This window comes from Amblyraja radiata, chromosome 28 (genome assembly GCF_010909765.2).
Source record: "Amblyraja radiata isolate CabotCenter1 chromosome 28, sAmbRad1.1.pri, whole genome shotgun sequence".
Taxonomy (NCBI): domain Eukaryota; kingdom Metazoa; phylum Chordata; class Chondrichthyes; order Rajiformes; family Rajidae; genus Amblyraja; species Amblyraja radiata.
Genome location: NC_045983.1, coordinates 10,700,738 through 10,714,949, shown reverse-complemented (window position 1 = coordinate 10,714,949; position 14,212 = coordinate 10,700,738). Strand labels below are relative to the sequence as shown.

Here is a 14,212-nt window from a genome sequence, read left to right as displayed (position 1 = left end):
ATTGGCTATATTTAAGAGGGAGTTAGATGTGGCCCTTGTGGCTAAGGGGATCAGAGGATATGGAGAGAAGGCAGGTACGGGATACTGAGTTGGATGATCAGCCATGATCATATTGAATGGCGGTGCAGGCTCGAAGGGCCGAATGGCCTACTCCTGCACCTAATTTCTATGTTTCTATGTTTCTATGTTTCATCTATCTATCTATACATAACTAAAACTCTGATCTTGTGCTCTTCCGGTTTGCGCGGTTTCTCTATTTGCGCAAAAATGTTACGCAATAGTGCTACGATTTTTTTCGCCAGTTTACTCACCGTTTTCCTGTGCTGCGAGTGCAACAAGTTTTGTTCCGATTGGTGGTCTATTGTAAAATTTGTCGAGGTTTAAAAATCTTAAAAAACACGCGTGCGCAGATTCCTTCAGTCAGCGCCACACAGATTGGTCGATCAATGCCACGACCGGGATGGCAACGCCCCTTCCTGCCCCATCGGCGACGGCCTGTCCCGCCTCACTCACAAACTCCTCTCTCCCCTCCTTACAGTAACTTGTCTATCGTTTCACCCACCATGGCGTGGGGGGTGTGGAGGGTTCATTGGCCCTGGTCCCGTCTCTCTTTCCTCACTCACTCACCCCTCTCCCCCGCTCGTCCTCTCTGGCAATGACGGTCCTGTCTACCCGTCCCCCGGATCCGCTGCCATCTCGGTGGAGATCTTCTCTACCAGCTAATCCAAACTCGTAGTGCCCACCGTGATGAACACCGATTACATTCACCCCCCCCCCCCCCCCGCGGCCCAGCGGCGACAGCAAGCAGGTAGGTGGGTGGGTGGGGACGGACCGAACGGTGGCTGAGCCGGAGTGGGCAGAGGGAGGGAGAGTCGGGTTGCAGGGTGGCCAAGCCGTTTGCGCGAAGTTTGAGTAACACACACACACCACACACACACGATGCAAGCTGGTCCAATTGTCAAGTCAACTGGATCTAAACCACAGCTATCATTGAATGACCTGTGGAGGAAGGAACTGCAGATGCTGCTTTTTATGGAGGGAGGGAGGGAGGGAGTGAGTGACTGAGGGTAGGGGAAAGGAGAGGGAGGGAGAGGTGCGGGAGGGATTGGGGTGGAGGAGAGGGGAAGGATCCTGGGGAGGTGAGGATGGAGAGTGGGCGATTGAGGGGTAGGGAGGGGGAGTGGGGAATAGAGGGAGAGGAGGGCAGTGGGGGAGGTCAGGAGGGATAGTGGGGGATAGGGGGAGGTGAGTAGTGGGGGGGGGGATAGAGGGATAGGAGGGGGGTAGGGAGAGGAGTTGTGGATGGAGGAGTGACTGAGGGTAGGGGAAAGGAGAGGGGGAGGGAGTGCTGGGGGATGAGGGGAAATGAGCGGTGCCTGCGAAGTTGGGGGCTATGTGTGAGGGGTGCAATATTGCGTTGGGGGACCAGGCCTCCCAAGTGACGGACCTAACGGGTCCTACTTGGTCTAGTATGATTATTAGAGCCAGGATTATGCCATGTGCCCTTTCATGCCTTTTTTGATGATTTCACCAGGATAATGCCTTTTTCACGATCAATTGCCTAAATCTGCCTTTTATTGCCGTTTTGCACAATTGTCGTGCTATTTTCTCTAGTTGTACCGTGATTTCTTGGATCTTGGAAACTTTATTGTCATTCAGACCTTTCGGTCTGAATGAAATTTTGTTGCCTCGCAGTCATACATATAATAAAGTAACAAAACACACAATAAACACAAATTTAACATCCACTACAGTGAGTTCACCAGACACGTCCTCACTGTGATGGAAGGCAAAAATCTTAAGTCTTTGTCTCTTCCCTCCTTGTTCTCCCTCTGCGCTGAGGCGATCCAGGCCTCCGATGTTGTGATCCCCACCGGGTGATGGTGCTTTAGTCCCGCGGCTCAACCGTGCTTCGCAAACGGGCCGGTTCAATCTCCGCGGCCCGGGGTGGTCGAAGCTCCCGCCATCCAGTCCAGCGGAAGAATTTGTTGCCGCGGGAGCCCCAGAAAAACAGGTCACCAACGTGTTACCTGCGAGCTCCCGACGATGTCGTCTACTGGGCCCGCGGCCGAACCTCCGAAGTCGGGTCGCTGCCGCCGTCAATTTCAATGACGTTTTCTATGTTATCATATTAATATGAATGTCATTATTAACGTGTTAGCATAGTATAACTTACAACAAAAAATTCCACCACCGGGACGAAACCGGGGGCGCCACTGTCGGTCATTCATTCGTTCATGCCGCTGCCCGCTGGTTCAGCTTTCTCCAAGATCTATTTAAGAAAGAACTGCAGATGCTGGAAAAGTCGTAGGTAGACAAAAAATGCTGGAGAAACTCAGCAGGTGAGGCAGCATCTATGATGAGAAGGAATAGGCGACGTGGGGGGGGGATATGGGAAAAAGAAAGGAAGAGGCAGAGACAGTAGGACTAGAATGAGAGCTGGAAAGGGTGAAGGGGAGGAGGGAGAAGACAAGAGCTATCTAAAATTAGAGAAATCAATGTTGATATCGCTGGGGTGTAGCCTACACAAGCGAAATACCCAAGCTTGTTGCCTCACTACATTTACTGCTGGCTCCAGTCGCAAATCTGAGTTTTCGAGTGGTCTGTGCAAGGCATTCATTGATGCTAGAATTCCATTTGGAAATTGGAAAACAAATCTCTCTGAGTTTTTTTAGAGAAATACACAGAGGAACATGTACCAAGCGAGTCATAATTACGGAAAAATTATGTTGACATCAACTTCAACATTGTTGTGCAGAAAATTAGAGTTGAAGTTGCATGCAACATAATATGCATCTCAATAGACGAAACAACCGATGTTGTGAGGAGATATGTTGCCAATGTGGTCATCGGTACACTGGAGGCAGGTCAACCATCAAAGGAGTATTTGTTGACATTGGAAGTATTGGAGAAGTCAAACAGCTCAACTATTACTCAGTTGTTTACATCTTCACTTGCTGATCTTTGGCCAGAAGATATAAAACACGAGAAAGTTCTTCTGTTTGTGACTGATGCAGCTCCGAACATTAAAAAAAGCTGCTTGTGCTCTTAAAGTTTTATTTCCCCAAAATGTTGCATTTGACATGCTTAGCTCAAGGACTTCATATAATTGTCAAGCACATACATAGTTTGTTTCCAAATGTTTCCAAGCTAACAAAGATCTTGAAGAAATACAAAAACATAGCTAAAGTTCTCAAAGGTAGTTGTAATGCACAAGATATTGACATGAATATAGTCTGTAGCTTGTTTTGGGTATGCACCAGTGACCTCAGCTGAGGTAGAAATAATTTTTTCACAACTGAAGCATATTCTGTCTGAGAGGCGGCATAATTTAACACCAGATAATTTGAAAAAATTGCTTGTAATTATGTGCAACCAGGCAACTTTGGTCATTTAATGTAGAATACCTTTATATTATCATTTTTATCCATATTTTGGGCGTGGAAATACATGCCTTTTTTTGTCAATAAGTGTCTTTTTCATGCCTTTTTTGCAATTTTATTATGCCTTTTTGCCTGCCTATTTCAGAGTTTTTTAACGCCTAAACATCCTGGCTCTAATGATTATAAATACGATTTTTGTAGCTGGTGGAGCTGCTGCCTCAACCACAGAGACCCTGGATCGATCCTGATCTCTGGTGCTAACTGCGGAGTTTGCACGCCCTCCCTGTGACTGCATGGGTTTCTTCTGGTTGCTCCGATTTCCTCCCACCTTTCAAAATGGTTGCTGTACTTTTGACGGAAACCTATATACACAGCAAGCTCCCACGAGCAGCGGTGAGGTGATGTGTTATCTCAGGAAGAGATTTTCACTGCAGGGCATCGTTCACAGATGGCTATTGTCTCATCTGAAAGTTGACATTGCCCGCACTGCCGCACTCACTAAACACTGCACAGGGAACAAACGCCTTGGCTGTGTGCTCAAGCAACGGAAGTGGGACACACACCCATGACCTTCTGGGAGCTGAGAGTGAGCTTTCTCTCCGTGCCTGGGTAGTGACCATCACAAAGAGTCGGCTGGTCAAATGGGTGGCATTAAAATCTGAATAAATTGAACAATGGTGACACAAGGAACTGCAGATGCTTGAATCTTGAGTAGAACACAGTGCTGGAGTAATTCAGTGTGTCAGGCAGCATCTCTGGAGAACTTGGATAGGTGATGTCTTGGTTTGGGACTCTTCATCAGACCAACTTTGCTTTGATTTGGGGATGAATGCACAATCTTTGCTTCCAGAATCTGTGTTGGACACTAAAGAAGAGAAAACTGCTTATTGGGATCCAAGGACCGTTTCAGGTTTTGTCCGGCTGGAACAAATTCAATCTTGCAATAAATTGCACTGAAAAGAGCAAACCATTACTCGCTGGTGCTCTGCTGTAAACCCAAGGTTTGAGATAAATGTACCTGAAGACTGGAGCTGTCTGAGTGCAAATCACAGAGGAGACCAGTCAGCATGTTACAGTATGTCTATTCTGGGTGGTCTAAGTGGCCCGTTGTCTGTTCTTTCTCTTCAAGTGTTTCACTTGCTGATATGCCCAATCCTTTCACAAAAGCTATTTTTGAAAATGGTTCCGGGGCCTTTCATTCCGCACAGACCAGATCATAAATCACTTATTCTCAGTCTCGCTCTGTGGCGATAGCAGATCTGTGTCATCCAGCTGTCCTCCGCCCTGCCCACCATCATTGACCATGATGGCCAAGACACAAGGGTGAGCTCTCCTCCTGAGGGTAACGAGACCGCTTTTAATGCCACAGACCAGACAAGCCCCACCATTTAACATCACATCTGAAAGAGAACATTTTATTCCATTGATATTTGTAACTTCTGTTAAAAACGAATGATCACAGTTCCTCTTGTATCTCTGTGGCCGCCTCCTACAAGAATGGTTTGTCTCCTGTTTGACCCATGCACACTGTCGCAGTTCGTGGTTCTCTCCCTGTCCCTTGTTTTCTTTGCTTTCTTTTTTTTAATCTCTCTTTCATATTTTATTGCTCATGTTCTCACTCCTCGCTAAAATTGACAGTTACATGAATTTGCTAGATCAAACAGTTTGTTTCTGTGCTCTGTGACACAATAAACCATTCAACCCATCATTGTTCATATGTGTTTCTGGGGGTGCAATACTATTAATCCCTTCATCACTATGCCATTATAAAAGTGGGAAGTTGTTTTGAATTTTTTATAAAACTCTGGTTAGTCCATAACTGGAGCTGCATGTCCAATTCTAGTTACCTGATTATGAAGGTCCCAGATGATAACGTCTGACACACGGAACTGAAGATGCAAAAATCTTGAGTAAAACAAAGTCCCGGAGGAACTCAGCAGGTCGGACAGCATCTGCGTAGTCTGAACAAGGGTTCCAACCCGAAGTGTCAGCCTGTCCATTCCCTCCACAGATGCTGCCTGACCTGCTGAGCTCCTCCAGCAACTTGTGTTTGCCATGGATGATGGATTTAATTTACAAAATTAAACTAGGGCGGATGGGTTGTCCTTGTGGCAATGAGAGGAGATTTAATCGATGCATCCAACAGACAAAAGTGACAATCTTTTTTATGCTTGAAGAGTGGCTTTGTCCAGAATTCAGGGCCGGTGGGAATAATGGAAATGGGACTCAAATGGAATAGCAGGGAAGGATGATATTAATTGGCAGCAATAAGGGGCGGGAGCGAGTGAGTGGGTCAGTGAATATGCTACCGTGATGGGATGGCTGTGGATATCGAACCCTTGGTCACACACTGGGACCACTCATAGAATGGGAGATTTGACTGAAACTGAAGGGTGAGCAGAGCAGGAACCTGGCTGTGGAAGGCTGCTGACAGCAGGGATGAGATCACCATTTCAACATTATTCATGCAAGGTCACCAGAACTAGTGATGGCATCGTCCTTGTGACAACTTAGCATATTGTCAAGGTGCTTAATGTATGCAAATTGTTGCCTAAAGCACAACCAAGGGCTGATAAAAGATCACAGATCTGATGCATTAGTTCTGTTTCTTTCAACAGGCCCTTCCTGACCCACTGAGTGCTTCCAGAAGTATCTGACTGTATTTCAAAGAAATAGCAAACCTGTTTTCCTATTGTGCCTAAGGATGTCCTGAAGTCCTTGCAACCAATGTATTTCAGATGTTTTGCATGTTACTGCAGTGACAACATAAGTGGGGTATGTAACATCAGCTTTACTACAGTTTAACGGGTGATGACTAAATGACAACTTCATACCAGTCACAAACACAAAGCCCCTCTCATGTTAAAGTTGTATCCTCTAGTCGTTGACATTTTAACCGCTTATGGGAGGGGAGGAGTTTGGATTGTCTGTCCTATCAATTCCTCATAATTTTATGTACTTCTGTCAGGTCTCCCCTCAATCTCCGACATTCCAGTGAAAATATCGCCAAATAACTTGAAATATACCACAACCCATCAATTAAAAACATGTTTACCTTCACCTCATTTTCCCAGGTACAGGAAAATACCTCCTGATCTGGACTTTTACAGTGGGATTGAATTCAATGCCAGGAACCTCGATTCAGGGTAGAAAAGCCTGAGTGTCACATTACTGTGGGCACCGTTGCTGTGTATGTATTAGTCACCACAGTGGCTCGGCAGTTGGTACCCCACAGCTACAACTGCCCGTGTTTGAGCCTTGGGTGCTCCCTGTTTGTGCGTTCTCCCTCTGCTGCTGTTTTCTCCAACTTCCCAAAGAAGTTGCTGCTACTGTACATTGCCATTATGTGTAGGTATGTTGCAAAAGAATCAAGAGCTGTAAAATGGGGCACAGTGGTACAACTGGTAGAGCTGATGCCTCACAGTGCCAGAGACCCGGGTTTGATCCTGACCGGTGCTGTCTGTGTGGAGTTTGCACATTCTTCCTGTGGGTTTCCTCTGGCCGTTCCTGTTCCACCCCACATTCCAAAGACGTGGGTTTGTAGGTTAATTGGCCTCTAAATTGACCTCCAGTGTGCAGAGAGTGGATGAGAAAGTGGGATAAGAGAGAACTGGTGTGAACAGATGATTGATGGTCGGCTTGGACTCGGAGGGCCGAAGGATTTGTTTCCATGCCGTATCTTTCAATCAATTAATTAATCAATCAAGGAGACTGCAAATGTTGCAATGTAGAGCAAAGCATAAAGTGCTGGAAGAACTCAGTGGGTCAGACAGCATCTGTAGAGGGAATGGACAGGACTTTTCAGAGCAGTTTGGTGGATATGTGAGAGGATGCATTGCCAGGGAAAGAGGATGGCATGAGGGAATGGATTTACGCTGTGAGCCAGCACAAACTTAGATGGGACAAATGTTTCCTTCCTTGTGATAGTATGTGAGTAAATGTTAGCATCCACTGCGTGAAAGGCAGATGGTCTGTTCTCGGTAATGCTTGGGGGTAAAGAAATGTTGGCTTGATTGACTGAGAACGCTCCATATTTTCACGTTGAAAGCTCCTGGGGATCTTTAACTGGGACAAACAGCAGAGAGTGCACTGAATTCTTGCCCTGAATTAATGTGCCTTGAAGATCCCATGTGTTTCATTCTGGGTTCAGTCTTGCTTTTGCAGGCCGGGTGCATCAGTGAAGCACTGACGAAATGTGGTATTAACCTTTCACATGGACCAGCTACACTTTATTTGTATGTGGAGTAAAGGAGCCATGTACAGTTTGTGGCCCAGATGCTGGCAGCGATAAATCTGTCTGGCTTTCTCTCAGTTTACACAAACCTGATGGGACGAATGGCCTCAGCTTTGTGAATATTCCATGAAAAGACCTTGTCATTTCTTTCAGGTGACTATAAAAGATCTGAGCACTATTATGTAGATATTTTTACAAGTTATATGAGTAGAATTGGCCATTTGGCCCATCAAGTCTACTCCGCCATTCAATCATGGCTGATCGCTGCCTCCTAATCCCGTTTTCATGCCTTCTCCCCATAACCCTTGACACTTGTCCTAATCAAGAATTTGTTTATCTCTGCCTTAAAAATATCCACTGACTTGGCCTCCATAGCCCTTTGTGGCAATGAGTTCCGCAAATTAACTAAAGTCACCCTGTGACTAAAGAAGTTCTTCCTCACCTCCTTTCTAAAAGAGCACCCTTTAATTCTGAGGCTATGACCTCTGGTTCTAGACTCTCCCATCGGTGGAAACAGCCATTCCACATCCATTCTATGCTTTTCATTATTCCATAATTTTCAATGAGGTCCCCCCTCGACCTTCTGAACTCCAGTGTATAGCGACCCTGTGCCGTCAAGCACTCATCATATGCTAAACCACTCATTCCTGGAATCATTCTTGTAAACCTCCTCTGGACCCTCTCCAAAGCCAGCACATTGTTCCTCAGATATGGGGCCCAAATTTGCTCACAGTACAGAGACTCACATTTTCTATGCAGTCCCTGCTGATTTTTGTCTCTCAATTTACTAATTTAGATTTCATAGTCGTTAAGTGATTGCTGTGTGGGGGACCTTGCTCTGGGTGAATGCCTGGCACATTTCCCACATTAGTACGATGCATGCATCCTTCAAGCCATTAGAGGCGCAATACAAATTCATCCCCCTCATTTGCTTGCGCTTCATTTGAATGGTGAAAAGGTACATGGATAAGAAAAGTTTAGAGGGATATGGGCTAAACGCAGGCAATTAGTATTAGAATCAAAATGGGGATTTTGATTAGCATGGATGCGTTTTGTAGAATGGCCTGTTTCCATGCTCTATGACTGACTTTAATGATGCAGCACTCTGCACAAGGTGGCAATGGTGCAGAGGTGGACTTAACCTCGAACCTCCTGCGTCGGAGGTTCAAGGTTAAGTAACTAAAGCGCCGAAGTAACTAAAGCAGCAAAGTTGGGATGTCCTGAAGCTGCAATGAAATTGTACATAAACTCTCTATGTAACGTGGGTAGGAATAGTTAAGAGGGATATGGGCCAAACACAGGCTGGTGGGACCAATGTAGATGGGACACCTCGATCGCATGGGCAAGCTGGGCCATAGGGATATTTATGTGTTATGAATTCATGAATCTTTCACTTCCCTTCATTAGGAATTCAATGTTGGCCACCTGTCAGAAATTTCCTTCTTAAATCTCTCCACCTCCCTCACTTTCCATCCTGGAGTAGTTGAGGTTGGCAGCAGAGATTAAGAGGCTTAAGACATGCCTGAAGATGGATTAAAGATATATAAAGGAGGATAGTAAAAGCTTTTTTAGGTATGTGAAGAGGAAACATGTTAAGACCAAAGTTGGACCCTTGAAGACTGAAACAGGTGAATGTATTATGGGGAACAAGGAAATGGCAGACGCGTTGAACAGGTACTCTGGATCTGTCTTCACTATGGAAGACACAAACAATTTCCCTGATGTACTAGTGGCCAGAGGATCTAGGGTGACGGAGGAACTGAAGGAAATTCACATTAGGCAGGAAATGGTGTTGGGTAGACTGATGGGACTGAAGGCTGATAAATCCCCAGGGCCTGATGGTCTGCATCCCAGGGTACTTAAGGAAGTCGCTCTAGAAATCGTGGATGCATTGGTGATCATTCTCCAATGTTCTATAGATCCAGGATCAGTTTCTGTGGATTGGAGGGTAACTAATGTTATCCAACTTTTTAAGAAAGGCGGGAGAGAGAAAACAGGGAATTATAGACCAGTTAGCCTGACATCGGTGGTGGGGAAGATGCTGTAGTCAATTATAAAAGATGGAGTAGCAGCACATTTGGATAGCAGTAACAGGATCGGTCCGAGTCAGCATGGATTTACAAGGGAAATCATGCTTAACTAATCTTCTTGAATTTTTTGAGGATGTAACTAGAAAAATGGACAAGGGAGTGCCAGTGGATGTAGTGTACCTGGACTTTCAGAAAGCATTTGATAAGGTCCCACATAGGAGATTAGTGGGTAAAAATAGAGCACATGGTATTGGGGTAGAGTGCTGACATGGATAGAAAATTGGTTGGCAGACGGGAAACAAAGTGTAGGGATTAACGGGTCCCTTTCAGAATGGTAGGAAGTGACTAGTGGGGTACCGCAAGGCTCGGTGCTGGGACAGCAGCTATTTACAATAAACATCAATGATTTAGATCAGGGGTCGGCAACCTTGTTCTGCAAAGGGGCTGGGTCCCATGTCTGTGAGCGGATGGTGGGCCACATCTATCACGTGTACTCATGGATCCCGTCCCAGATGGCAGGCATCAAGTCACGTGTTCACAGAAGGTAGACAAAAATGCTGAGGAAACTCAGCGGGTGAGGCAGCCTCATGCAATCCTTGCATGTCTCACCCGCTGAGTTTCTCCAGCATTTTTGTCTACCTTCGATTTTTCCAGCATCTGCAGTTCTTTCTTAAACGTGTTCACAGAAGGTGCGCAGCCGTGCCAGCGGCTTTGCGCAGGATGTGGTACAGCCAGAGCCCGGGGGCCGTAGGTTGCCAACCCCTGATTTAGATGAAGGGATTCAAAGTAACATCAGCAAATTTGCAGATGACACAAAGCAGGGTGACAGTGAGGAGACACAGAGTTGGAGAAAACAAGAACTAAAGGACATAGGTTTAAGGTGAGACGGGAGATTTAACGGGAATCTGAGAGGCAATTTTTTCATACTGAGGGTAGTGAGTATATGGAACGAGCTGCCAGATGAATTTAAGGCAGATACTACATCAACATTGAAAAGACATGTGGGCAGGTACATGTACAGGCAAGGTTTAGAGGGATATCGGCCACACATGGGCAGGTAAGACTAGTGTAGATGGGGCCTCTTGGGCAAGTTGGGCCAGTGGTCATATTTCCAAGATGTATGACTCTACGACGCCATGAAATCTTGTAGCATCTAGTTAATGGGAATGGTAACCTCCTCAACACTACTCGCTATCCTCCCTCAGCTGATGAATTCTAAAACAGAACAGTACAGTAACCTTCTTCCAACCCTTGGACTTCCTCAACCACTGGCGCTGTGGGCGCAGATTATCTGGTCGCACAACAAAGGTCTCGCAGTTGAAGCACGATCCCCGTTCCTCTCTCCGCCGATGCTGACTGCCCCGCAGTGTGTTTCCAGCATGTTTCTGCTGTTATTTCCTCCTTGCTGAATGTGGCAGGGGGCAGCTGGTAACTGATGCTCAGGTGGGCGCTGGGTCTTGGCACCTGAAGGCGTGCCCACGTCCGAGGTGCGCGCACGTGTAGCAAAGCGGGCGGGGAGGGGGCGCGCACGCAGCAGCATTGTGTGTGAGAGGCGGGGGCGCGCACCGCCCACTGTCACTGGGAAGCAGACTCACACTGAGCCCAGATCGTGTGCGCACCGCCGGGCTCCGGGAATGCGAAGCGATGGCATCGTCGGCCAGCGAGGAGAAAGCTTTCCGGAGGTTCCTGGAGCTGCTATTGCGGGAATTCCGGGGGCCCTTGGGCGAAGACGACCCGCCGCCACTCCGGCCTGTCTCCAACCACATCATGGAAGACGAGGTGGAGGGAGAGTGCCTAGACCTGTGCCTCCAGCATCTCTGCAGATAGTTAAGTACCGATGTCAGACTACAATGTACAACAATAGGCAGCGTTTGCATTGAACGGGGGGCAGTGGAAACAATGGAAACAATTGCAAGCAACAAAAACAAGTGGGATGGGGGAGCGTGGTTTAAAGTATTTTGCAAGCCGTCGCGAACTGAAGGTCAAGACGTCAAACAAAATGCAGCCGTTACAAAGCTCTGGTCGCCGGGGGGAGGGCCGAGAGCAAATTAAATTTGTCTTGAGGGCCAACGGCTGATTGCATTAAAATGTAATGCAATTGGAGAGGATTACAAAAAATGGAGAGCATTTGTTAGATTAGCGGGGTTTAAAGCGCGCTGATCTTTGTTGTGAAAGGAACGGTCTTTTTCATACATTGTGTGAACATGACATTGAAAGCTCCGGTGTGGTAACCTGTAACTGGGGAACTGGGTTAGAGGGGCTTGTCTGGCGGGGAGACGGAGAGAAATATACAAACAGTTTTTGACTCTCCTTACAGTCAGAGGCAATTGCAAAACCACAAAGAAAAGGCGCATAGCATTGTGAGTATTTATCCGAGCTTATCCTAAACCACTAATTCGGAAAGGCTCAGTGTGACCCCATGGGAATGACCGATTAATCTACTATTAGTTTTAAAACCGGCAGCCCCGACGTTTCAGGGATTCCCACATTTTAACGCGCATTTATTTACACAGACTGCAAACAGTAGTTTTTATAAAGAAGAAAAGTTACAGTTGCCAGTGAAGTTGGAAGAGTGCGTATTTCTAAAAGGCGAGTGGTGTATCCTCGTACACGCTGATGCTTTACAGAGCAGCCTATGACCGGTTAATCGATCGCTTTGTGCCACTTAAAGACACACATATTACTGCATATTATTACTTCCCCACAAAAAAGTGTGGCGAGACAGCGATGTATTTTTTTAAAGAAATGTATGGCGAATGTGTTCATGTTTTCATGTTTGCATTCCGAGTTTTTTTTGTAAATGTCAGGGCAGACTTGGCTCGAATGAGATCGTGGCTTCGCACTTCACTAACTGGGGAAATCCTTTCGGAGCAGGCAGATAAATCAATGGCTTTAACTCGTCCGTACATCCTTGTGCATTTGCTCAAAGCAGAATGCATCGACGGTTGGATTTCAGTGAACGGGTTCCTCTCCCAGTCAGTCCTCTCTTCTCACGGCGGAGACACATGATGCTATTACTCGCTGGTTGAGGGTGTTCCTTCTGCCGTCTGAAACTGACAGGCGCGCCCCCGCTACTTTATCTCCGTTCCTGTGGTGATCATTGGTATCGTTTATATTATCACCATTTAAAATAAACGGAACAATATCTTACAAGTTAAGTGCAGGAATATTTTATTCACGAGAACAATTTTCGGTCTTCACATTGTAAAGATTATTTTTATTCCACTCAATTGATCCTTCACGATTAACCACTAATCACCCCCCCCCCCCCCCCCCCCCCCCCACACACACACACACACGCTTGTATTTATTTCAAAATTACTGCATTTTTTTCTGCTTTGAATTCTTAGCATGGGAATTTATTTGGAATGTGTCAGAGACTAAAGACTCACAGTGTCAGAGATTAAAGGCTGTTCCTTCTATCGAGGCTAGGAATGGGAGTCGGGTCATTTGAAGCGGGGATCAGAGGAGAGTAGGAGACGCAAGGATCTTTGCTGGAATCTAGAGGAACTTGTCACTGGACTTCGGTACACGTGACAATAAACTAAACTTAAAAAAAAAAAACGCATGTGTGGAAGCAGTGGATAGGCAACGTTTCGAGTTGGGACCCTACAAACTGAAACGTGGACTGTTCATTTAGTTTAGTTTATTTTTAGTTTAGAGATACAGCGCGGAAACAGGCCCTTCGGCCCACCGAGTCCGCACCGACCAGCAAACCCCGCACACTAACACTAATCCTACACACAGTAGGGACAAGTTATATTTATACCAAACCAATAAACCCACAGACCTGTACGTCTTTGGAGTGTGAGAGGAAACCGAAGATCTCCAGAGGTAGATGTGATTTAATCCTGAGATAGAAACAAAAAGTTGGAGTAACTCAGCAGGTCAGACAGCATCTCTGGAGAACAGGAATAGGTGACAATTCGGGGTCGAGACCCAGATCCAGGATGGAAGTTGGGGATTCACCGGATGTTTTCAAGAGAGAGTTAGATTTAGCTCTTAAGGCTAACGGAATCAAGGGATAATAGGGAAAAAGTCAGAACGGGGTACTGATTTTAGATGATCAGCCATGATCATATTGAATGGCGGTGCTGGCTCGAAGGACCGAATGGCCTACTCCTGCACCTATTTTCTATGTTTCTATCTCGGAGAAACCCCACTCAGGTCGGAGGGAGAACGTACAAACTCCGTACAGACAAGCACCTGTAGTCAGGATTAAACCTGGGTCTCTGGCGCTGTGAAGCAGCAACTCTACCTCTGCTCCACAGGTGCTGCCTGACCTGCTGAGTTCCTCCAGCAGTTTTTTATTTTGCTCGTGTGGAAATTTAACTTTGGCATTTGAGACACCTTGTGTGTTGATCCAGATGCTGACCAATATTAACCCCATGAGCATACCCCCCACTGATGCCTTTTCATACACTTTCTCCTCTCACCCTGACCCTCTCTCCTGTAACTCTAATTTCAGCAGAGAATGTTGTGCATGTTGCATAGAAATGAAATGATGTCTGTGTACTGGGCAGTGACACTATCTCTGGGAGTGTCCGGCCCAGCTCGGGGATGGC

General features: G+C 46.4%; 1 protein-coding gene across 1 annotated transcript in view; it reads left to right on the top strand.

Annotated features, from left to right (window-relative positions):
- The first annotated feature begins 11,212 nt into the window (after positions 1-11,212).
- Positions 11,213-14,212, top strand: part of ppm1e (protein phosphatase, Mg2+/Mn2+ dependent 1E) — a 91,667-nt gene continuing 88,667 nt past the window's right edge. Inside the window, exon 1 of the mRNA XM_033045761.1 lies at positions 11,213-11,473. Within this exon, the coding sequence (XP_032901652.1) occupies positions 11,292-11,473 (182 nt within the window). The 5' untranslated portion in view covers positions 11,213-11,291. The remainder of the gene's footprint in view (positions 11,474-14,212) is intronic.